General features: G+C 64.9%; 1 protein-coding gene across 7 annotated transcripts; it reads left to right on the forward strand.

Annotated features, from left to right (window-relative positions):
- The first annotated feature begins 2493 nt into the window (after positions 1 to 2493).
- Positions 2494 to 22788, forward strand: TANGO2 (transport and golgi organization 2 homolog). 7 transcript variants are annotated; one of them, XM_042234914.2, is made up of 10 exons: positions 2859 to 2970; positions 9425 to 9515; positions 12334 to 12422; positions 15380 to 15499; positions 15848 to 15962; positions 16432 to 16502; positions 18380 to 18533; positions 18826 to 18930; positions 19245 to 19409; positions 21387 to 22788. In XM_042234914.2, exons 2-9 carry the CDS (start codon positions 9460 to 9462, stop codon positions 19363 to 19365), a joined length of 831 nt encoding a protein of 276 aa, XP_042090848.1. In that variant the 5' UTR covers positions 2859 to 2970; positions 9425 to 9459; the 3' UTR covers positions 19366 to 19409; positions 21387 to 22788. The 7 variants fall into 7 exon arrangements, with proteins under 7 accessions (XP_027812738.1, XP_042090850.1, XP_027812740.1 ...); XM_042234913.2 differs by lacking the exon at positions 21387 to 22788 and adding an exon at positions 19587 to 20046; XM_042234912.2 differs by lacking the exon at positions 21387 to 22788 and adding an exon at positions 19604 to 20046 and having other exon boundaries at positions 2860 to 2970.
- The last annotated feature ends 848 nt before the right edge of the window (positions 22789 to 23636 follow it).

Raw genomic sequence — 23636 nt, forward strand, 5'->3', positions numbered from 1 at the left:
TGGCTTTTCTCCTCCTTCAGGGGTGAATTTATCACAGCGTGGGCTCCGCCCACCCAGCAGGGCCCGCGGGACTGGCCTCCCTCCCTGACCCAGGCTGCAGATGGGGGCTGGAAGGAGTCAGAGTTCAGGGAAGGGGGCCTCTGCCCCTGGCCCATGGCCACAGGGCCCAGGAGCCCCGCCCCCCACTCTCACCCACCCTCTGCCTGGCTTCTGGCCAGTTCTGTAGGGCCATCCCTGGGGCACGTGTGACATGCTGCAGGGAGAGCCAGATGTCAGCTGGATGTTAGAAGCTCCCAACAGCTGCAGATGCTTGAGGTCAAAAGGGCGACCACACGAGGTCACGAGCTCCCATCTAAGAATGTATGTGTTCAGAGGTAGGGTGACAGGGAACCCGCGGTCGCCCTGAGGCCCCACCCTGACCCACCTCGTTGGCCGACAGCGGAGTGGGTTTTCCACCTCCCTAACCCAAGCGCGGCTGCACCCCTTTTGCAGAAAACGGGAAGGTGCTGGTCAGGAGGGCTTGGTCACTAGGGGTCCCGCACCTCTGGGCCCAGTGGCTTGGGCCAGATCACTCTGCAGCGGCTGCCTGTTGTCCCCCTGGGCATTGCCACTTGCCTCCAAGCCCTGGATTCTGCTTATCCAACACTACCACCTCTCAGCTGGACTGCAGAATCCAGCTGCCCGGAGGGGAATCACCGGCACCACCCAGCTTGACTCTCTTGCCAGGTGGCAGGAGGAGGACTAGTGTCTCTTGCTGGGTCTGCCACCTGCTGGCCAGGAGTCCTCGGACACGGGGAGCCCAAGGACAGGAGGAGACCTTGGACACGGGGTGGGGGGGGGCCTGGGACACCGGGGGCCCAAGGACAGGCGGAGCCCTGGGCACGGGGGGCCTGGGGAGTCCCGGGGAGTCCCGGGACATGGAGTCCTTGGACCCAGGGAACCCCGGGACAGGGAGAGCCCCGGGACACAGGGAGTCGTTGCTTTCCTTGCCTGCAAAGGGCTTCTGTGGAGCAGCGCAGATGAGACGGCACAGCAGTGGAGTGGAATGGGCTTTAGGGGTGTCACGCAGCTTTGAGTTGGACTGTTGCCTGGGGTTAATACCAGTCAGGCCTTTGCCCTCTCTGAGTCCCAGTTTTCACAGGGCATCAGCTCTCCAAGAAAGGATCAGGCACCTACATCCTCACTGTGGGGTTGTGGAATTAATCCAGCCACTGCCACTGGCCACTTAATTCTGACTTCAAGCAAGTGACACATAATTGCTCTAAGCATCAATGTTTGCATCTCTAAAGTGGAAAAATGAGCACTGTGTCCTGGAATGCTGGGTTAGAGCATTTAGCACACTGAAGTGAAGAGCCAACTCATTGGCAAAGACCCTGATGCTGGGAGAGATTGCAGGCAGGAAGAGAAGGGGGCAGCAGAGGATGAGATGGTTGGATGGCATCACCGACTCAAAGGACATGAATCTGAGCAAACTCTGGAAGATAGTGAGGGACAGGGAAGCCTAGTGTGCTGCAGTCCATGGGGTCTCAAAGAGTCGGACAGAAGTTAATCCCTGAACAACAACAAAGCACCTTGTTGGGTGTGGGCTCAGGCCCATCTGCCTCTTTCTGACCCCAAGGACTATACATAGCATGCCAGGCTCCTCTGCTCATGGGATTTCCCAGGCCAGAATACAGGAGCAGAGTGAGTTGTCATTCCCTCCTCCAAGGGATCTTCCGGATTCGGGGATCGAACCAGCATCTCTTGCATCTCCTGCGTTGGCAGGCGGATTCTGTACCACTGTGCCACCTGGGAAGAGCCATTATTAGCAAGCTTGCTATAATCGTCATCCTCGTCATAGTTTGCTGAGGGCCCATTTGGAGCAAGCCCTGGGCCTCTGAATCTCCACTCAGACCCCAGACACAGCCCAGAGGCCACTGTGGGCAGGGAGCCGCAGCGAACACCTCTGTCCTCCGGTAAGGGACCTAGTCAGTGGCTTTTGCTCAGTTGCGATGGTGTGGAGATCAGGCCGGCAGCCCTGCATCCTGAGGTCGGCCCTGCCGAACAGCTTCGAGGCGGGTTAACGGCTGAGGTGACCGGTCCGACGTCTGTCCTGACCGTAGCAGGGATGTCCGCGGTCAGAGCTGCAACGGGGAAAGATGGCCAGTCCAGAGGCACGGACTGGGAGGCGGGGAGGCAGCCCCCAGGTGCGCACCCTGCGGACCCTCCTGCAGGGCCCCGTGCAGCGCTGGCCAGGGACGTGTCCACGAGGGTAGGGCTGGGGGCCGGCACCTTCCTGCCCGCGGGGGTCACGAGGCGCCTCCGGGCGCTTGGCGCAGCCCCGGGGGCGGGGCGCGGGGAGTTGCAGCCCGGAGCGACGGCGTGGGCAGCCACTGGTGCCCGGGCTCGCGCCTTGCCGCCCCGCCCCCTTGCCTGGCTGCCCAATGGCGAGCGCGCGGACGGCAGGGGGCGGGGCCTGGGCGGTGGCGGCTGCGGCGCGCGGGCGCGGCACCCGGAAGTCGGCGGCCGCGGCGGAGGCGGTGAGTGCGAGCCGGGATGCGGGCGGCGGGCGGCGCTCCCTGCGGGGCGCGGGGCTCGGGACTCGGACTCAGCAGTGGCCACCGCGCCCGTCCCGATTTCCCCTTCTCGAAGCGGTGATTGCCCGTCCAGCGCCTGGTCTGGTCGGAGACCGAGCGGACCCCGGCCGACGGAGCGTCCCTCGCGTTCCTGAAACCACGTTTCCAGTGTCCCCGCCTGGACGGAGCGCGGGCCTCGCAGGCCCGGCGGGTGTCCCTGCCAGGGTGGGCGGGCTACGCGGCTGTGGGCCGGGGAGCCCTGGGTCACGCTGCAGGGGATAGCTGATGCCTGTCCGGAGAGGCAGCCGGGGCCAGGTCATAAGCGCGCCTCGACACAGCTTTCCTGGGCTGGCTCGGTCGTCAGGACCTCCTCACGGGAGTTCAGGGCAAGGAGCTGGGCAGGGCTGCACCCTGGGTAAGGCCCTGTAGCCACTGGTTTTGAAGACACTCCTGCCCCAGCAGCTGCCCCGTGCGCCTCTGGGCCACAGATCTGCCGTGGGCCTTCTGCCCTTGGACAGCTCCTGAGGCCCAGCCAGCCTCTGCTGGGGCAGTCACGTGGTCAGCCAGGCCTGCCCTGCTGTCCTGCTGCGGGCCTGTCTACCGGTGTGTTGCTGTTTAGGTCTCGGTGGACAAGGGGTGGAGCTGTGAGGGGTGCCTACAGCCGGGAGCTTGTGGGAACTGCTTTCTGCTGCTTGCTCCTTGTGCTCTGGGCAGCCTTTCAGGGCAAGTGTCTGAGGCCAGATGACAGCATTCACAGTGAAGAAAACTCAGGCTGAGGGCCAGTGGTGTCCCCAAGGTCACTCAGAGCCAGGCTGGCCTGTCCTCCTGAGCCCCTCTCCCAGAAGCCTTCCTGCCTTGGGTGGCCTGTCCGGTGGGGTGGGGTGAGAGGGTGGGCGTTGGCAGGTGGACACAGCAGAGCCTCCGCTCCTGCTCCCTGGGGCCCAGGGCTCCTGGTGGGCAGAGCGTGCTGTCCTGGCGCCCCCGCCTGCTGGGACCCCTGACCACTGGCTGCAGAGGCGCGCGTGCCGTGGTGCTGCGGCTTCGTGTCACTGGTGTGTCGGCAGGATGCAGGCCCCTCGGACCAGGCCTCCAGCCGTCTGCTCTGGCCCACTGCCCTGTCCCTGAGCTGTCAGGACGGCCTTGTGCGTCCTCTGTGTGTGCGTTCCTGGGCGGTCACTTAGGTTGTGTTTCACCGTGGTACAGTCACGTGTGGCGTCCTGGGAACTTAGTCCTGTGTTGGCTGCGGCTCTAGAAGGCCCCTCCTGGCCGCTTGGTGCCCTGCGTGCTGCTTCTGAGGGTGTCTGTCTGTGGCCCCGGGCAGGGAGGCCACTGCAAGTGGGGCCACACTCGTCACTGACACCCCGGGTGTGTGAGGACAGTTGGTTGGTCTGGACCTTGGGGTTTGGTGATGGGCTCTGAGAACAAGGTCGCCCCTGGGCCACTGACTTCCCTTTTCCGGGTATTGGTGCAGCTGTGTTCCTCCTTCTTGGCTTTCTTTCTGGGTTGCAGAGTGATGGATACACGCTTCACAGTGAAGAGGCCCAGGCCCCACCACCTGGTGTGTCTGCCGGGTCCTCAAGACCATGCGCAGAAGAAGCCCTTGCTGCCACACTCCTTTCAGGGGCTGGTGGGAGCGCCCCCTTCCTCCCCTGTTGACCCCTCGAGCCGCAGGGCGAGCCCCTGGCTTGTGGGAAAGCCTGTTCCTGGGGGGGGATGGGGACCAGAGTGCAGAGCGTGCAGCGTGCGCCGTGACTCCCCATGTCCCTTGTTGGTGTTGCTCTTTTGAACCCTGAAGGGACAATGGCACTCGCTGTGAGGCTGCATGAATGCCCCTCAAACGGTTCTAAGATCTCAGGAAACATTGTCGTCCTAGAAAACGCGTCGTCCTGCAATGCTACTTATCAGCCAGAGCTGCAGAGCTGGGTTGCGGAGTCCTGGGTGGGGAGGGGCGTGGTGGGCGGGGGCGGGGTGGGCAGCCGGCTGGTCTGAGTGATTAGTTTGGGCTGGCAGGGCTCGTGGCCCTGTGTGTTTATGTCCTGTGCTGGCAGCCGCCGCGGAGTCACGCGCCACTTGTCACTTGCGAGCAGCTCCTGCCTGGAGCTCCGAGCTCCGCCCCGCGCGGTGGGCGGGATGCCGGGCGCCTCGGCTCCAGGCCAGATGGGCTGGCTGGCTGGCCTTGACCGCCTTCCGCCGAGAGTGTGTGGTGCCGAACAGAAGGAGTGGACCTGCCGACCCCAGGGCTCGGTCACCCCTGCCCAGAGCCCCGCGGAGCAGCTGGAGGAGGCTGACTGCCAGGCCCTGGGTCCCTCCCCCGCACCCCCCCCCCACCAACCCCGCCGCTTGCAGACCTGAGTCCCCCACTCCTGGCTCCTCTGGCCAGTGCGCCCCCTTGTGTCCGGGCGTGCCCCCTTGTCCAGGTGTTTCCCCATGTCCTGGTGTGCCCCCTTATTCGGGTGTTCCCCCTTGACCCAGAGCCTCTTTGCCTCTTCAGCGGAGAGTGCAGGCCCGCACCCCAGCCATCGGCCACCTGGGCACATAGGTCCTTGTGCCAAACTCTTGGCTGCTGGCCGCTCCGAGCTGGGCTGGATCTGGCCTCCCTGGTCTGCTGAGAACCCCTCTTCTTGCCTGCCCCCGGAACAGCTCAGAGCCTGTGGGGAAGAGAGTGGGGTCTGTCGTGGTCTTCTTGTGGGCAGCTTTCCGGGAGGGTGCTCTGGCTCCCCCAGGAAGGGCGCCCGTTCCAAGCGGCCAGCACGTGGATGGCGCAGAGCGAGCCCCGCGGCCACTGCCCAGATCAGGGTGTGGACCCGCCCCAGCACGAGACTGGGAACACCTGTGGGTCCCCGGACAGGCAGGCTGGCCTCCGGCTCTGGCAGCGGACTTCCTCGCCCGTGTGACTTCACGAACATGGGCGCCTGGTGTGCCCGATCTGTCAGTGCCGGGGGCTTCTGTGGAACGCTGAGCAGGAGACCCCTGCTCGAGACGGCTCAGCGTGTGCTGAAGCTTGGGGCCCAAAGGGTTGCATGGTGGGCGTCCGGGGAGGCCCGGTGGTACATATGGGATGCCTTCCCTTGGGGAGTGCGGGGGTCCCTGGCTCGCGCCTCCACCCAGGCAGACACGTCCAAGAATGGAGCCCAAAGGCAGCCGTGCGTGGAGCTCAGGAGAAAGGAGTGTTGCTCTGGGACGAGGGGGCACGTCCCGTGCAGCTTGGATGGAGAGACATGCTCTGGGAGGACAGGCAGGTTCGCATGGGGGCAGCTCAGGCAGCGGGCAGCGCCCCGCCCCGGCCACCGTGCCGGGGGACAGCAGCCAGCAGATGCACGGAGTACCTCCTGCCACGGGGGACGCGGACTGACGGCCAGCGGGCAGGAAGACGGGGTGGCGGGGTCCTGTGCGTGATGGCCCCGGTGTGCACCCGTACTTTGCCAAGAAAGGTCTGGAAGCACACAACCAACCGGAAACTCCTGGGTGACCTGGGGAGGCCTCCCCATCCTCCCCCGGGTGTTCAGCCATCTCTCAGTCTCCAAGCTGTGGTCCTGGGCGGCTTCCCCTCTTCAGCCCAGGCTGCCGTCTGGGGGCTTCCTTCCCCAGGGACCGCTCTGGGGCCTGGCTGCACCCCCAGCAGGATGCATGTGGCCTCAGCAATGACGCCGCTGAGCACTTGGCGCGGGAGGAGCCCGCCCAGGAACGCAGTGCTGCTGTCCTTGCCCCGCCTGCGGCCTTGGGGCCCTTGCGGCTCCGGGCCCACGCGTCCCCGAGCCCAGACAGCTAAGTTCTGTGGCGGCCGCCCCATCAGCGGGGACCCTGCCCCCCGGCCTGGGTCCCCCCAGCCACCCTGCTTGCCACGGGCCAAGCCCCCTCGCCCACAGAGGGTGGGCAGCTGGTGTCCAACTACGGCTGGCACCCCTGGCAGGGGGCTGTCAGCATCGCGGCTTCCCCCTGCCCGCTGGGCTGGGCGGCTTCCTCCAGCGCCCGGTGCCCCCAGCGTCGCCCACCTCCATGCGTCCACTCCAGCTGGGACCTTCCTGCCCACCCGGCCCTCGGGGCTGTGCAAGGACTGCAGAGTTCCGACTTCTCAGACTGCCCTGGGTCTGTGGGCACCCTGGGCCGCAGGCGGAGCTGGGCCGGGCGGGGTGGGGCCCCCCCGAGAGGGCCAGGAACAGCATCCCCCAGCGCCCCCGGCCCGGCGCCCTTCGGGATGACCTTGTCCTGACTCCGGCCTTGGTGTCGCTTGGCGAGGAGGAGCCCCAGCTCACCTGGAGCACCAAGACCTTGAGCCCTCAGCTCACTGCCCGGCCCGACCTCACAAGTCTCAGGAAGCAAGCGGAGGGGAGCGCCTGGGTGCCCCGCCGCGGGACTGTCGGGGGGACGCCGGTGCAGCGTTCAGGGCTTGCCCTGGGCCGCCAGGGAGGACTCAGACCCCAGATGGGGTGTGGAGCCCCTCGCTGGGCCTGGGCGGGGCAGGCTGGGAGGAGGCCCTGGAGGAGGGCGCGGGGGCGGGGAGGGGCCGGGGCAGCAGGCCTGCTGACTGGGGGGTGAGGGGGGCGGGGCGGGGAGGCGCGCGGGTGGGGCGTGGAGGGGCGCGGGTGGGGCGTGGAGGGGTGGGGGAGGGGCGTGGAGGGGCGGGGGAGGGGTGGGGAGGGGCCGAGGGCAGCAGGCCTGCTGAGTCGGGGGTGAGGGGCGGGGCGGGGAGGGGCGTGGAGGCGCGTGGAGGGGCGGTGGAGGGGCGTGGAGGCGCGGGGAGGGGCCGGGGCAGCAGGCCTGCTGAGTGGGGGGTGAGGGGCTGGAGAGAAAGGCAGTTCCTGATGGTCCCCTCCCCAGGGGCTGGCTTTCCTCTGGCCCTTCCTTCCCGATGACTGCGTCTGCACTGAGGCCGCAGCCCTGGGCCCGCGCCCACACCTGCCCGGAGACCCGCTGCGGCCTTCCTGGGACCGGGAGCCCTGCTCACCGCCACATCCTGGGGGCTGGTCTACCCGCGCCCCGGGCGGCTCGGACGTGGGGGCCCTGTAGCAGAGGGGCTCTGCGTCCGGCCCGTGCTCAGCAGTGGCTGGTGGGCCCCTGGGCCCCCGCACACAGCCTGGGCTGGGCGTGGCGGGCAAGGGCAGGCCAGGGGTTGCACATTCGGCGTGGCGTGTTCCTGGCAAGGCGGCCCTCGGTCCTGGAGGGGCTCCTCCCGCAGCCTACGGCCAGCGTGGCCGCCGCAGATGGCCCTGGCTGACCCGCCTGGGGCATCCGTGTGTCTAGGGGTGAGAAGCCCCCCGGGGGGCGGGGGTCTGTGTCTTGGGTGCTGCACGCTGGTCACGGGGCAGGTGGGATGCCGGGGTCCTGAGGCACCTAGCGGCTGCCCGTCACCCTGCCCTGCCTCGTGGGTGATCCCGCTGACTCCCATGTTCCATGTCTGACCTGCCCTTGCTGCGGGTCTCACCGTACCTTAGTTCCCCGACCAGGGATCAAGCCCGCGCCACTGTGTTGGGCGTGCAGGGAGGCCCCTGAGGCTGCTGCTTCTGGAGGGTCTTTCCGGTGCTGGGAGGCCCCCGGTGTCCTCTCTGCACAAGTGCTCCCGAGCCCCTTTCCTGCGCTCAGACGGGAGGGGTCGTGGGGCGCGGGGAACCCTGCCGCTTGTTGCTCGCGTTGCTCCGTTTCGTTATAGGGGTCTTTCCGCCGCGCTGCTCTCTGTCCTGGAAATCATTCCAGAGACTCTCGGAAGTCTGGGACAAAGACGGAAACTTCAGTGTGCCCAGGGGCACTGCCAGTGCAGATGCCCCTCTGACCCAGTCCCTGGGCACCCCAGGTGGCCCTGGCTCTGCACATGGAGCTCCTTAGAGACCACCCCCCACTTCTGTGCACCTTCCCTGCCCAGCCCCCGTGTGGCCCTGCAGACACAGTGGGTCCCTGTTCCCACAAACCCCCGAGGCCGCCAGAGCCCAGGTTGCACCATGGGCGGCCTCTGGGGCGGGAATGGGCACTGTTCCCTGCTCTCTTCTCTGGGTTTCTCTGTTCTCTCAGATGTCAGCTAAATCCTGCATGACCTTGTCAGCTCTTGGCTTTGAGGATTTTCCATGTATTTTCAAGCGCTTTGAGTCACTTTTACCAAGGAGGTTGGTCCCAATGGTCTGCCCACAGAATGGGGATTGCCAGGCGCTCCCGGGATGATGGGCACCAGTGCCCCTGATGGGCGGGGACCCGGCCTGTCCACACGACCCCCAGGCCTCTCTGTGTGGGCGCTGCGTGTGGTGCAGTGCACACGGCGCTGGTCACCTCGGCCCCGCCTCCCCTGCATGGCCACGGCGCCTTACTGAGGGCAGAGGTTGGTGGGCTGTGCCGTCAACGCACCTGTGCCTGGACAAGCACGAGGCTGAGTCCTGGAGGTCCCGCCGGGCCTGTGGGCACCGCCAGGGGGAGTTCCGGGTGCACCCAGAGCCTGGTGACCACCCCAGCCAGACCCGGGAGCAGAGTGCGGGGAGGGGGCTCAGAAGGCCGCAAGCCGGGTGGCTGCCGCGTGGCTCTGCGTCGCGGTCGTGGCCGTGATGCTGTCCGTGGGCTCCAGCCTCCCTCGGCATCTCCGTGCGGGGCGGCCAGGGCTCCCTCATCGCTTGCCTGCTTTGTAGGCGGGCCGGTGTGCTGGGAACGTCCTCCTGTGGGTCCTGAGACGGGAGATGCTGTGTCTCAGGCCCCAGACCAGGCAGTGGCCGCCGGCCACCAGGGCCAGCGAGGCCACTGGCCTCGGGGGTGTGTCTGGCCCCTGCACCAGAGCACAGCAGCACTGCAGCATGCGCCGCGCAGGCCCCTGTCCAGGGAGGGCAGGGCGCTGTGCCGGCGTGGGAGGCGGGCCTGCCGCCACCGCTCACTCGGCCCCTCTCCTCCTCCTGCAGAGCCTGTGGCCCCGGAGCCAAGCCCCTCGGGACCCATGTGCATCGTCTTCTTCAAGTTCGACCCTCGCCCTGCTTCCAAAAATGCGTACAGGTAACCCCCCGGGCTGCACCCGCTGTCCCACTCGGCCTCGGGAGCCCGCGTGGGCGCCGCATTGGGGGTGGGGCACAGGCCCAGGTCCCCCGACAGCAGCTGCTCAGGTGGGCCCCGCATGGGGTTCCTCTAGGGGCGGGGACCCCGAGTCGATGTGCAGAGGCCCTCAGACTCAGACGCTGGAGATGGCCGCGTGGGCAGGACAGAGGGTGGAGTGGGCATGCGCACAGCCCGGTGCTCCCAGCTGGGGCCCGGTGGCAGCGGGACGGAGTGGCCGCGTGGGAGGCTGGCCTGGGGCTGGAGCCCTGGGTGAGCAAGCGGCCTGCGTGTTGAGGGCTGCCTGTGCGGGCGTCGGGGGATCTGGGGGACCCACCGGAGCAGGCAGGAGGCTGAGGCTGGGAAAGGGCTGCCGGCTCTGGGGGGCACCCCTCCGTCCTCCAGGTCCGTGGTGGAGACCCCCCCAGCACTGATGCACACGGAGAGGGAGGCTGGGTTGTGACCCCCAACCAGACGAGTCACCGGTGCCGTTGCTGTGAAGTTGCTATTGTCCTAGGACCTGGGTCATTTCAGCTGTTTCTTGATGCCTGACATGTGGCTGAGGTCACTTGCTCCAGGCCAGGGAGTGAGCGGTGCCCAGTGTCTCCTTCCTGCAGGGGAGGGGGCTGCAGGGCCTGGCTGAGGGCTGGGAGCTGGCCGTTGACAGCCCCCAGCAGAGCGAGCTGGGAGTCGGGGTCCAGCCAGTGGACAGAGCCCCAGGGCTGTGATTATAGCAGGGAGCTCTAGTGTGGGGATGGTTAGCCACTGCGGGGCCAGGGTGCCCAGGGGCAGAGCCCGCCCTCCACCCTGGGCTGAGCCCCAGCCCGGGCTGGCACACTGGGTGGCCAGAGCTCTCTGGGCACTTGCTGGAAGTCTGCCCGCTTGCACTGGCCACCGTCTGGGCCGTGCCCCGAGCCAGGGAGCGAAAACCTCTCCCCAGCAGCATCCCTCCGGTGCCCTCTGCTGACAAAACTGGGCCCGCAGCCGCTGCGGAGCTCTGGGTAGGGTGGTGGTGGGCGCTGGTGCTGCACTGCCAAGCTCTCCTATGATCCAGGCCCGCCGCACGAGAGTGCGTGTCCTGTGGGCCATTGGGTGGAGCGCCCTTGGAGGTGTGGGGGGAGGGAGACAGGTGCCTGGTGGGGGAGCTGAGGTGCACGCGGGGTCCTGGGGCGTGAGTGGCTCAGCTGAGTAGCTCCAGGCTGAGGCCGCCTGGGCCCCTCGTCTGCGCCCTGCACTGCACCCCTGGTTGCCGCCCCGCAGCTCTGTTTTGGGGCACCCACCCCTCCTCTCACCACCTCCCATTGCCATCACCCCCGGTGTGACCCCTCAGGTGCCCTCAGGCTTGGCCTGCCTCACAGGCTGTGCACTCGGCCACGTGCGCGGGTGTCGGAGCCTCCTGGGGCCGTCCTTGGCTCGACACGCCCGCCCCACCCCCATGCCCTGCCTGGGCATGGTCCCCCGGGAGGCCCCGGCCTCTGTGCCCCCTGCCTTTTGTCGTCCAGCTCTCGGAACCTCCATATTTTGACAAATGATGGAAGCCTTGAATCAGGTGACCCCGAGTTCACAGGGGCTGTGTCCTGGGGGGCGGTCTGACCCCTGCTGCTCCTGGAGAGGCCCATGGCCAGAGCTTGTGGGGGGCCTCCGGGACGAGAGTGGCCCTGGCCCACGACAGGGGAGACCAGGCGGCCCGGTCCTGTGGCTTCAGGGGACTGACCCCTGCAGCAGCAGCATCGCCCCCGGGGCCCCGAGCTGAGCACCTGGCTGAGACGACGGGTGGGTGTCGGGCTGCACAAGCCAGCGTTCCCCACAAGCCAGTGTTCACGGCGTCAGGCGTCCGCGTGAATGGTATGCTTGGAGAGTTCTGAGGATCTGACCACCGAGTGTGGGCTGGACCCTGGCCCCACGCCAGCCCATGCCGTGCTGCTGGGAGGGCCCCTCATCAGAGACAGACACTGGTCTCTGGGAGCCTTCAGGGCGGCCTGCCCACTTGATCGCTGCCTGTGTGTGTAGTTGCTCCTGCTGTTGGCTTTTGGGGTATTTGGGCCCTGCCAGGCCTCACTCAGGACTTTAGCCCCCTGATCAGGGGTCCCACCACACCCCCAGAGCAGAGGCACAGAGTCGGCACCTCTGGGCAGCCGGGGAGGTCCCGCTGGAGCTCGGGGTAGGTCTGAATGTTTCGACCTATTGGGGAGGTCGTGTCTGCATAGACTTCCTAAATCGAAAGCCAAGAAACTGGAGGCGGAGGAGCAGCTTGTCGTTTTTCAGTCATAAGTCACGTGGGACTCTCTTGCAGCTGCGTGGCGTGTCGGGGTTTCCCAGACGAGTACTGGAGCGGGTTGCCATGCCCCTCTCCAGGGGCTCTTCCCGCGCAGTTATTTTAAATGGCAAAACCATTTTGTGCTTCAAAACCAGTGCTCTGAAGACATCACCGTGTTTTCTAGTTGCCAAATAAATACTTGTTTGATTCATAACACTAAACAGGAAGGAAACACAGAGAAGTCCTCAGCTGCCCCCTCCCAGAGACGCCCCGAAGTGCAGGAGGGAGCAGCCCTGGGACACCCTCAGCGCTGCTGGGGCTTCGCGGGGCGTCCTCAGGGAAGGGGCCCGCGGGCAGAGCAGGGACCAGGGCTGGGCCGAGTCCGCTTTCTCCCTCGGGGGTGGGTGGGGGTGCATCCTGACTGCTGAGGCGCCGTCGTCTTGATAACGAGAGGAAAACCGCGGCCGGCGGCCCGTGCGGGACGCTCCAGTGCCCCCGAGCCCCTTCTCCTTGCTCTCTCCTCAGGCTCATCCTGGCCGCCAACAGGGACGAGTTCTACCACCGGCCGGCCAGGGCCGCGGACTTCTGGGGGAGCAACAACGAGGTCCTCAGCGGTGAGTGTCCCTGCCCTCCACGCACCCAGGTGCCCTGGGGAAGCGCCGGACGGTGGGGGCTGTACCCGGATCCACCCTCCGCTGGGGCTGGTCTTGCGCCTGGCGCACGTGCCTGTGTGTGCAGCTGCACGTGCTTATGGTGCCCTCGCCCACCCCTGGCCCCAGGCAGGGCTGCCGGAGTTTGGGGGCCGACGGGGGGCCTGTGGAGCAGATGGGCTCCTTGCGAGCAGCACCCGGCACCTGGCACTGCGGGCAGGCCCACCCAGAGGGCATGTGCGCATGCGCGGGCCAGGGCCCTCAGACATCCAAGAAGGCTTCCTGTGTGCAGAGCCGGGCCGAGGAGGCTGGGCGCAGGAAGAAGGAGCAGGTGCTGCGGGGGGCGGGGAGAGCGCTGGGGGCGGAGTGGGGTGGGCTGGCCCCTGCACCCTGAGCTCTGGGCACGGCGGTCCTGTGTGGGGTCTTTGCCCGGGCTCGCCTGGCTTCCCAAAGGCCTGGGCGCCGCTGGAGGGGGGCTGAGGGGAGCCCGTGGGCGTGGCCAAGGACCGTCCTGGGCTCGCTGTTGCTGTCGTCACCAGCTCTTTGTGACCCCGTGGACTCCTGCACGCCAGGCCTCCCTGTCCATGACCAACTCCCAGAGCTTGCTCAGACTCATGTCCGTTGAATAGGTGATGCCCTCCAGCTCTGTCATCCTCTGTCGTCCCATGCTCCTGCCTTCAGTCTTTCCCAGCATCAGGGTCTTTCTAAATGAGTCAGTTGTTGGCGTCAGGTGGCCAAAGTATTTGAGTTTCAGCTTCAACATCAGTCCTTCCAGTGACTATTCAGGACTGATTTCTTTTAGGATGGACTGGTTGGATCTCCTTGCAGTCCAACGAACTCTCAAGAGTCTTCTCCAACACCACAGTTCAAAAGCATCAATTCTATGGTGTTCAGCCTTCTTTATGGTCCAACTCTCACATCCATGCATGGCTACTGGGAAAACCATAGCTTTGACAATACAGACTTGTGTTGGCAAAGTGACGTCTCTGCTTTTTAACATGCTGTCTAGGTTGGTCATAGGTTTTTTTGCGTCTTACCCGAAGGCTTTGCCTATCGTGAGATTGCAAAGATACCTTCCTCTGTGTGGTTCTGGAAGGCTTCTGGTTTTGGTTATGCTCAGGTCTGTGGTTTCTGTAAAGTGCCAGCCTGCCAGGTCTTCATTTGATTGTGGTCGCTCGGTAGCTTGCAGAGAGCCGTCAGCCTCTTTGTCACAGCTCACTTACAGAGCTGGGTCAGTTTCCCCTGAGCACAGGGACCCCGGTTTACGCGTGCACGTATGCTCGTCGTCGTGTTTTCTGTCACGGTTTATCGCAAGACGTCGAGCGTAGTGTTTTGTGCTGTGTGGTAGCGTCTTGTGTATCCGCACTCTGTACACGAGTTTGCCTCTGCTGACCCCAAACTCCCTCTCCCTCCCCCTTGGCCACCACAGGTCTGCGCTCTGTGTCTGTGAGTCTGCTTGTTTCGGAGACACGTCCGTTTGTGACACGTTTTATTTTTAGAGGGTTTGTTTGGCTCTGCTGGGTCTTAGTCGTGGCATTGGGGAGCTTTAGTTGCCACATGCGGGTTCTAGCTCCCTGACCAGGGATCGAACCTGGTCCCTCTACACTGGGACCAGGAGTCTTGGGCACTGGGTCATATTTTAGCTTCCACGTGTAAGCCATACCGTATGGCGTTTGTCTGTCTTCGTGTGGCTCAGTTCACGCGACATGACAGTCTCTGCGCTCACCCGGGCTGCTGCAAGGGGCACTGTTTTGCCCTTCTTGCGCCTGCAGAGCATTCTGCTGTCTGAACGCACCGCCCCTTCGTCCATTCACCTGGGGACGGGCGTTTGCTTTGCTTTTGCATTGTGACTGCTGAAAATAGTGCTGAGGCGAACACTGGGGTGCGTGGATCTTTCCTTGTTGTTTGTCCAGATACGCACCCCCGGAGTGGGCTGGTGGGACCGTATGGAAGTTCTGTGTTAGTGTTCCGAAGAGCCTCCGTGCTGGTCTTCGTAGTGGCTGCACCAGCGTGCACCCCCCTGCGGTGCTGGAAGGCTCCCTTTGTCCACGCCCTGGCGGGGCCCCTCTTGACCATGTGACCGTCCGAGTGCCGAGCGGGGCTCTTCCTTCAGCCAGGTCTGCCTGACGTGCGTCCTCAGTAACGTCTTTCCTGTCACGTTTTCCTATGTGTTTTGAAAATCATTTGCTGCTGTTGTGAATGATTAATTAAATTTTCATTTTCCAGTTCTTACTAGTATTTACTCATTAGTTATGGAAGGCTTTTCCTCTTTTCTGTAGATTCTCTTTGGATCTTCTTCACATACAAATCCGGGCAGTTTTATTTCAGCCCTTTTTTCGGATCTTTCCCTGTAGTTTTCCCACCATTGTAATTTCCCTGGGGGAGGATGAGGCAGCCCACTCCAGTGTGCTTGCCTCGTAAGTTCCATGGACAGAAGAGCCTGGCAGGCTACAGTCCATGGGGTCGCAGAGTCGGACATGACTGAGCGATGTAGCCTGTACTCTAGCAACTTATTATTGTTGTAAGAGTAACGTGCTAATGACGTAGTTGTTTTCACCCCAGTCTTCAAGCAAAGCGACCCCGCCGGCCTCGGAGGTCACTGCTGGTGGCTGTGGTCGTGGAGGGCTGCAGCAGGAGGGCTCCTAGTGAAGCCTGGTCCTGCCCGGGGATGGCAGCCAGCGTCCCTGCACCTGACTGGGGCCCAGCACGGTTTCCGCGGCAGAGCTGGTGCTGTGTGCGCCCCGGCCTGACGCCCACCCAGGTGCCGGCATGTGTGTGCGGGCCGGGGGTCCCGGGGACAGCAGGTGTTGTCCCGGATGGAGGTCCCCCCACAGATCAGTGGGCCTGCAGGCTGCCTCGTCCCATGGCGTTTGAGCCCCGGCCAGCCCCAGGGCTGCTGGTGACCCTGCTGTGTGTTGCAGGGCTGGACATGGAGGAAGGCAAGGAGGGCGGCACGTGGCTGGGCATCAGCACGCGGGGCAAGCTGGCCGCGCTCACCAACTACTTGCAGCCGCGGCTGAACCATGATGCCCGGGGCCGAGGTACAGGGCTGGGGGCTCGAGGACGCCTGCAGGGGCGGGAGGCGGGGCGAGGAGGGGGGCCCTGCAGCCCCCTGGCTGGTGACGCCGGGAGCCACCTTGGCCTGGCCACGGCCTGGCCCCCGACCACTGTGTGGTCACCCCCCATCCTGTGGACACACGCTGTCTGGACGTCCCCTTGTGCTGGACCTCCCCGTGGGGGCTCAGCAGGAGGATGTTCAGAGTCGGAAGTCTCCACGCTCACCTCCTAGGCTGCCGGTCGGTGAAGGGGGCGCAGGCCTGGGTGGCCGTTGTCTCCCAGGAGGGGCTCAGTCCTGCCGCCCTTCCCTGGGCGTGTGTCCCCTGCCACAGGTGAGCTCGTGGCCCAGTTCCTGACCTCGGACATGGACAGCTTGTCCTACCTGAAGAAGGTCTCGGCCGAGGGCCATCTGTACAACGGCTTCAACCTCATCGCGGGCGACCTGAGGTGGGTCTTCAGGCGGGGACGCCCCAACACCTTCCGGGGCCGGCCAAGGACAGAGAGGCGACCCCAGGTCCTCTGAGGGCTCGGGAGCTGTCTGTTGGCCTGTCCGGAGCTGCCAAGGGGCCGTGATGCCAGCCAAGCCAGCCGTGGGCCCTGTGGGCGAGGGGCATTCCCTGCCCCGGGTGGAGTGGGCAGCGAGGGGCAGGGGTGGGGGCCTGTCCCCAGGGCGGGAGGAGCGGTTCACCCAGGGAGGCTGAGTCCCTGGAGCCCTGGGCGGCCACCCTGGCTGTGAGGTTCGGGAGCCGGGCTGCTGGGCCCTGCAGGGGCCCTGGGGACAAGGCGGTTGGGTTGTGGGCAGGCCTGTGTTGACGCGCAGAGAGGCGTTGGGCTGGTTGAGCACAGGTAGCTCGTGACAGGGGCGCCTGTGCAGAAGGGTGTGGCCCCAGCTGACCCTCTCTGCCTTTGGCTGCAGTGCAGAGAAGGGAGACGTCATTTGCTACTATGGAAACCGGGGGGAGCGGGAGCCCGTCGTCCTGGCGCCAGGTGAGGCCGCCCCGGCGGGTGGCGCAGGGTGGGCCGCTCCCCTGGGGGCCCCTTGCTGCTGTCCGGGCCCGGGCTCTGCCAGTGTCTCTCCTGCGGCTGTTCGCAGCATTCGTGCCCCCTGTGGCCGGTGGTGGCTGTGGCCTCACCTGGCGCACAGGTGGGCTGCTTCTGCCCGTGCAGAGCCCCTGGTGCTCCCAGTTCTGTGACCTCTGTGGCAGCGCCGGGACCCCCTCGCTGCCCTCAGCCAGGCCCGGAGAGGCTGCTTGTCTGTGAGTTGCTGCTGGGACAAAATTCTTGTCGCCTCTCCACTGCTGTGTCGCCCAGAGACTACCCCCGCCGCCCCCATCCCTGTCTCTTTCTGTTTCTTGAAAACATTGTATCTATCTATTTACTCATTTCTGGCTGTGCTGGGTCTCCCTTGCTGCTTGGGCTCGCCCTAGTTGTGGCGAGCAGGGCTGCTCCCTGCGGTGGCTTCCCTCGCGGAGCAGGGGCTCTAGGGCAGGCCCCGTGGTTGTGGCGCAGGGGCAGAGCTGCTCCACAGCACGTGGGGTCTTCCCGGGTCAGGGATCGAACCTGTCTCCTGCGCTGGCAGGTGGATTCTTCACCCCTGAGCCACCAGGGAAGCCCTCCGTGTTACTTTAAAAGAAAGAAAGGACTGCCCCATCGAGCCGTGGCCACGCGGCATCCAGCCCGCCCGCTGGAGCATGTCTTCAGTTGTTTTCACTGTCTCCAGAGTGGTGCAGCCGTCACCAGACTCCAACTCCAGAAGGGACGCTCACCCCCCGGAGCTGGCAGTTACCCCCAGCCCTGGAGACCACCGTCTGCTTTCTATCGCTGTGGGTTTGCCCACCCTGCACAACTTACATAGACAGGCGCAGACAGTACCAGCCTTTTGTGTCTGGCCTTTCCCTTTGAGGAACGCTTTCAAGGCTCATCCTTCCGTGGTGTGTGGGTTCCGTTCCTCTTTGTGACTGACAGTGTTCCGTCCTGTGGGTTTTCTGCCTCGTGTATCCCTTGCCCGCTGAAGGGCACTTGGTTGTCCCTGCTATTGGCTGCTGTGAATGTTGATTCCACGTTTTAGCGTGGGTACCTTCATCTCTGTTGTGTGGGCACTTCGAGTGGAGTTGGCAGATTGTAAAGTACCTGGCCGTTTGATGAATTGCCAGGCTGTTTCCCAAAGCAGCTGCACCGTTTTGCATTGCCAGCAGCAACTTTACAAGTCTGGCCGGGGCTTGCCACTGGCCGACTTCTCATCGCAGCTGTCCCCGGCGTGATGTGGTTGCACCGTGGCCTTGGTTTGCGTTTCCCTGGTAGTTAATGATACTGAGCAACTTTTCACCTGCTTGTTGGTCATTCTTGGGTCTTATTCGGAGAAATGTCTACTCAAGTCCTCTCCCTATTTTTCAGTTGGGTCATCTTTCTGTTCCTGAATTGCAAGAGTCATTTTGTGTGTTCTGAATACAAGTCTCCCATCAGATACTTGATTTTTCTACTGTTTTCTTCCATTCTGTCTTCCTGCCTTCTTGTTGGTGTCTTCTGAGGCGCGTCATTTTAAATTTTGATGATGTCCTGTTTACGTGTTGGCACCTGGGGCTTCCCAGGGTTGGGCTCCCTGACCCTGGCTGACCCTGGCGGGCAGCCTCCTGGCCTGAGGCTGTGGGGTTCTCAGCCTGAACCTTCTCAGGTGTACCCCACCTCGGGCTCCCCCGACTTAGGGACAGACCTTACCCTGGTGTTGATTCTGATCACCCGAGCCCTCCCCACAGCCAGGCCTGAAAAGTTCCTGGAGACGGAGGCGTGCAGAGAAGGGGTGGGTGGGTGGAGGGTGGGTCTCAGTCCCCCACCCCCATGCTGGCAGAACGCCCGGCCTCCTGCAGGGACCTATGGGCTGAGTAACGCGCTGCTGGAGACGCCCTGGAGAAAGCTGTGCTTCGGGAAGCAGCTCTTCCTGGAGGCCGTGGAGCGGGGCCGGGAGCTCCCCAGGGAGGCACTGGTGGCCCAGCTCCTAGACGTGCTCAGCAACGACGAGGCGTGAGTGCCCCCTGCACACACACCGAGGCTCTGCGAGCCGGCCACTTCTGCCCGTGGGGCCTGCGTGGTCGGGCCCCGGGCAGCCCTGGGGTCCCTGGCACAGGGACAGGCTGGCAGTCGCTGTCTCGTGGCCCCTGCGGAGGAGCCCCGAGTCGCAGGTTGAGTGGGGGTTCTGGGCCCTGACCTGGGACGTGCAGGGAGCAGCTCGCGTGGTTCCCCCACCCAGTCTGGTGGACTCCTGGGCGCTGCAGGGCTCCGAGCTGGTAGCAAGAACACCGCCTCTGTCCTTCAGGCAGCTGCCAGACCCGGCCATCGAGGCCCAGGGCAGGGAGTACGTGCGGCCCATCCTCAGCAAGTACGCGGCCGTATGCGTGCGCTGCCCGGACTACGGCACCAGGTAGGACAGGCAGGCACAGGTGTCGCCTCCGCCCCTGGGGGGCCTGCCTCCCCAGCCCCTCCCGCCGCCTCCCTGGCTGGGGGCCCTGGGTGTTCTGCCTCGTCAGCCCAGGGCCCACCTGCTGAGTGGTGGTGGGGTGGTCCCGCTGGGCAGAAACCTGGCGGGCCCCCAGCTCAGTGCCCACCCCCACCCCCAGGCCCAGAGGCACTGGGCCTGAGCGCCCCGAGACCGGAGCCAGGCCGGGGCCCAGCGAGGCCCCTCCCACCTTGGATCTGCACCTTTCGGGGCTGAACATGGGCCCTGCACTCTTTCAGGACCAACACGGTCATCCTCGTGGATGCCGATGGGCACGTGACCTTCACGGAGCGCAGCATGCTGGGCTCGGACCCCACCCACTGGGAGGCCGTTACCCATGAGTTCCAGCTGCAGAGCTAGCCCGCAGCCGCTGTGGCTGGGGCTCCCGGGAGGCCCTGCCACAGGTACTGCCCGTGACCCAGCCAGCGTCCCCCAGGGAAGAGCCCTCTGTGTGAGCCGTCTGCGTCCCTGGGTCTAGCTCGGGGTCCAGTCTTAGGCCCTGGAAATGACAGCTGCCTGCAGTCAGGGTGCCCGGCCTCCCCTGCCCGTGTGCAGAGCCCCATGTGACACACGTCATGCAGGCGTGCACACACCGCAGGCCATAGGCATGTGCCCACGTGCTCGGACGCACACGCGCTCCAGGCATGCCTCCCGCGAGAGCCGGCCCCGCGGCGAGTGCCTCTCACCCTCCTGTGCTTCGTCCTGTGAGTCTCGCCGCGATCCAGACACAAAAGTGGACGTCCGCTTCGGAGCAGCCCCTCCTGTCCTGGCCATGGCCCTTGCTGCCCCCAGCCCTGCTCCTGGAAGGGGACAGGGCGTCTGGAGGGATGGAAGCCTCTCCCTAGAGAGATGCAGCCTGGGGCCGTCCCTGAGGGGTGCCCTTGCGCACTGCGCTGCCCGGGGCTCCCGGGCTCCAGGCAGGCCCGTCTCAGGGAGGGCACACAGAGGCCCCTGCCGTTCTCCTCCTGAGAAACTACACGGCGTAGGACTCTGTGCGTGAATGGGGGATGCTGACAATAAAACTGAGGCCGGTGCATTCCACGCCTTGACTGTGAGACAGGGTGCCTGTGTGGGCTGGGGCGCTGCCCTTCTGGTCCGCAGACTCCAGTGCAGGTGGGCGCCCTGCACCCCGGGGGCCATGGGGTCAGGCCTCCGGAGGCCCGCGGGTGCTTGGGGGGCTGTGCACCAGCCAAGGGGGCAGTGGCGTCCGTCCTCTGCGCAGCCCTGGGCCCTGGTTTTGGACGAGCACCCTGGCGCTCCTCTCCCCAGCTGGGGCTGGGCACCCGGAGTCGTGCATCCAGCACGGGCACCCAGCTTCCCTCCGCCTCGGCGGCCGACCCCTGACCTGGCTTCCTCAGTGTGCTGATGGCTTGGGTGGGCTGGGCACTCCCTGGGCCCGCCCTGCCTCCCTGGCCCTCCTCTGTCCCCTCTTCACCCCTCACGGCCCAGCGGGAAGTGGCCCCATGTGAGGCAGCCTGTGCCGCTCCCTGCCCACCGCGTCCTGCGGAGCTGCCATTGGCCAAGCCCCCGGCTCCGGCTCGGCCAGTGCCCTCTGCCTGCGTCACAGGCCCCCCGGCCAGCCATGCCGCCCTTGGGGGCGCCGCTGTGCTGGTGCAGGGCCATCCGGAGAGGCTTTCAGATGTCTGCTGCCTGCGCTCCCCATGTGCCCTTTGCCCTGCGCTCCTGGTAGCCCGGGCCCGAGGAAGCAGCTCCAGACTTGGTTCTGTGGATCTAGGCTGACCTGGGTGCCCCCTGGGAGATGGCGCTGGGCTCTGGCCCCTCAGGTGACCTCGTCAGGTATTTCCAGAGATAATCAGAAGAGAATCTGTAGGAGCGGTGTCCTTATAAAAAGGGCCACATGGGCACAGGGACAGGCAGGCACGCAGACAGACGCCTGCGAAGGCTGGGGCCAAGCTGCTTCCTGCCAAGGAGCCCCAGAAGCAGGGAGGCGGGCTTGCTGTCCCCTGGAGCCCTCAGAGGGAGCAGGGCCTGTGACGGATAACCCGACCTCAAGACGGCCAGCCTCGAACCAGAATAAGCTCCTCACTGGCATACTTTGTCTTGGCAGCCAAGCAAAATAAAAAATTGTGACCTTGTTTTACACACCAGGAAACAGGCCTGGGGAGATGCAGGGACATCCCTGCAGCCCTTAGGCCAGGAGGGGGCAGGTGAGGCCAGGTGGCCCTCGGGGTCCAGCATGCTGGGCTCACTGGCTTGCCCCAGCGCTCACTGCTGCTTCTGCCCCAGGGCCTTTGCTCTGCCTGAAGGGCTCCCCCTCCCCCGCCCTGCCGGTCTTTGCTCAAGTCCTGACCGTCACCCTGTCTGAGGCAGTCTCCCTGTCTTGGTCTCTGCTGCACAACAGAAAGCCCTTGTCTTGACAGGCAGGCTGTGCACCGAGTGTGGCTCCGATCGGAACGAGAGCGTGAAGACCTTTCATCTGTCCCACTCTTGTGTCCTGATGCCCCAGCCAGGTAGATAGGAGAGCCAAGGATGGCCGTGCTGGCCCTTTGCACACCCTCTCGACTCAGGCCAGTGTCTGGAAGCGAGGTCTCTGTTGTTTGGAGGGTTCAGGACCCAGGTTAGCTGTCTCCTGGAAGGGCCTTTGACGTGCCCAGAAGAGGCCTCTGTGAGCCCTGAGTCCCTGCTGGGGTCTCTCGTGCCCCTTCCCCGATGAGCTGCTTGTCCTCCGGCCCCAGGATGGCCGAGTGGAGGTGTGCAGGCAGAGACACGCCTGTGAGCACACAGCCGGCTGGGGGCCTCGGAGACCTCGGGTCCAGTCCTGCTGGGCCTGGGCGCTCGGCTCCTGTGAGCGCACCATCAGCGAGGGATGCAGGGATCCTCAGGTCCAGTCCTGCTGGGCCTGGGCGCCCGGCTCCTGTGAGCGCACCATCAGCGAGGGATGCAGGGATCCTCAGGTCCAGTCCTGCTGGGCCTGGGCGCCTGGCTCCTGTGAGCGCACCATCAGCGAGGGATGCAGGGATCCTCAGGTCCAGTCCTGCTGGGCCTGGGCGCCTGGCTCCTGTGAGCGCACCATCAGCGAGGGATGCAGGGATCCTCAGGTCCAGTCCTGTTGGGCCTGGGCGCCTGGCTCCTGTCTGCAGAGATACCCCCCCACCCCCACCGGGTCTTTTGATCTCCCGTGCTGGCAGAGACCCCCTCAAGTGAGCCAGGCTGAGGTGGAAACCCAGAAGCCCAGAGGGAAAGGGTTCCTCCCCCAGCCTGTGCTGGAGTTCCAGCTTCCAGGCACTGATCTCTGTGACTCCGATGCTGGAGCCAGCTGAGGACAGCGGGGCAGCCCCGTGGTGAGGTCCTTGTCTGTCAGCTGCCTGGTGCCAGGCCAAGTGGGAAGGTGGCTGCCGTGTGCACGGCTGAGGTCTCAGGCTTGACTGGGTAGGTGGGGTCCCTACCTCACGTGGCAATGAAGTGTGGTGAGGCAGCTAGATGGAGGGTGGTGGGCTGGGGGTTCCCATGGGCTCTGAGTGCACTGGTCAAGGGCAGTAGCTGGCTGAGTCCAAGAGCCAGACGCTCACAGGGCTCAGTGCCCGCTGTGGGGTGCCTGGTGCCAACCCCATGGCACAGCCTGGCAAGCAGAGGGCAGGCAGGGAGGGAAGGCATAGGTGGGCCTCCCGCTTAGTGACCTGCAGCACCCCTCCCCTGGCTGGTTTTAGGAAATGATTTCAACTTGCTACAAACTTGAAAAATGGAACAAAGAATCCAATATCCTTCACCAAGATCAAATCTCAACACCTTACCTAACCACAGTAAACATTTACAACCATGAAATTAGCATTGATACAATATTGTTAACTAATCTGCTGACCTTTGTCCCACTAATAACCCTTGCCTGACCCCCTCATCACACTTGGTTGTGGCTCCGCCAGCCCTAGAGGGCTCCCCAGTCTCTCTCCGACTTGAATGATCTTGACGTTTTTTGAAAAGTACCGGCCATTTTGGGGGTAGAAGGACCCTCCTGTGGGTTTGCCGGGTCTTTGTGATTACACACGGGCTTTGCCTTTGCGGCGTTAGTATGTCCTTCTCGGGAGGCCCTCCGTGTGTCCCTTTACTGGCGTTTTCCCCTCCTTTTTTTTTTTTTTAAATCGAGGCATCTTGAAGACACAAAGCAACACGTCTTTATCCGCTCTGATGGTGGACGTGCGCACCTTTGCTGGGGCGCCTGGCGGAGCGGTCTTCCCAATTGTCTCCTGCAAAGTCACCGCCTTGGCCTTGCAGCCAGGGAGTGGGGGGGGGGTGGGGGGTGGGGGCTCTGTAACACCGTCAAACCGACGGGCCCCGCCCGGCCCTCGCTCCGCGCCGCCGGCTTTGGTTTGCAGCCGTCTCCGTGCCGGGGGAGCTCCCGCCTCGGCAGGGGCAGTCCTGGCTCCGCGCAGGACCAGCGAGCCGAGAAGGGCCGGACAGCAGCGCCCTCCTGTCTTTGCCCCCCTTATCCTTACGCTCACCGCTTTCACAGGGAAAGCGTGGAGGTCGGCGTGCCTGCGGCCGCGCCCAGGGCTCCCGCGCCCCCCCCCCCGCTCCCGGCGTCCCCCGCGCGCCCCCGCTCCCGGCGTCCCCCGCGCGCCCTCGCTCCCGGCGTCCCCCGGGCTCCCCCCGTTCCCGGCGCCCTCCGCGCGCCG

The sequence above is a fragment of the Ovis aries genome, chromosome 17, assembly GCF_016772045.2.
Source record: "Ovis aries strain OAR_USU_Benz2616 breed Rambouillet chromosome 17, ARS-UI_Ramb_v3.0, whole genome shotgun sequence".
NCBI lineage: Eukaryota > Metazoa > Chordata > Mammalia > Artiodactyla > Bovidae > Ovis > Ovis aries.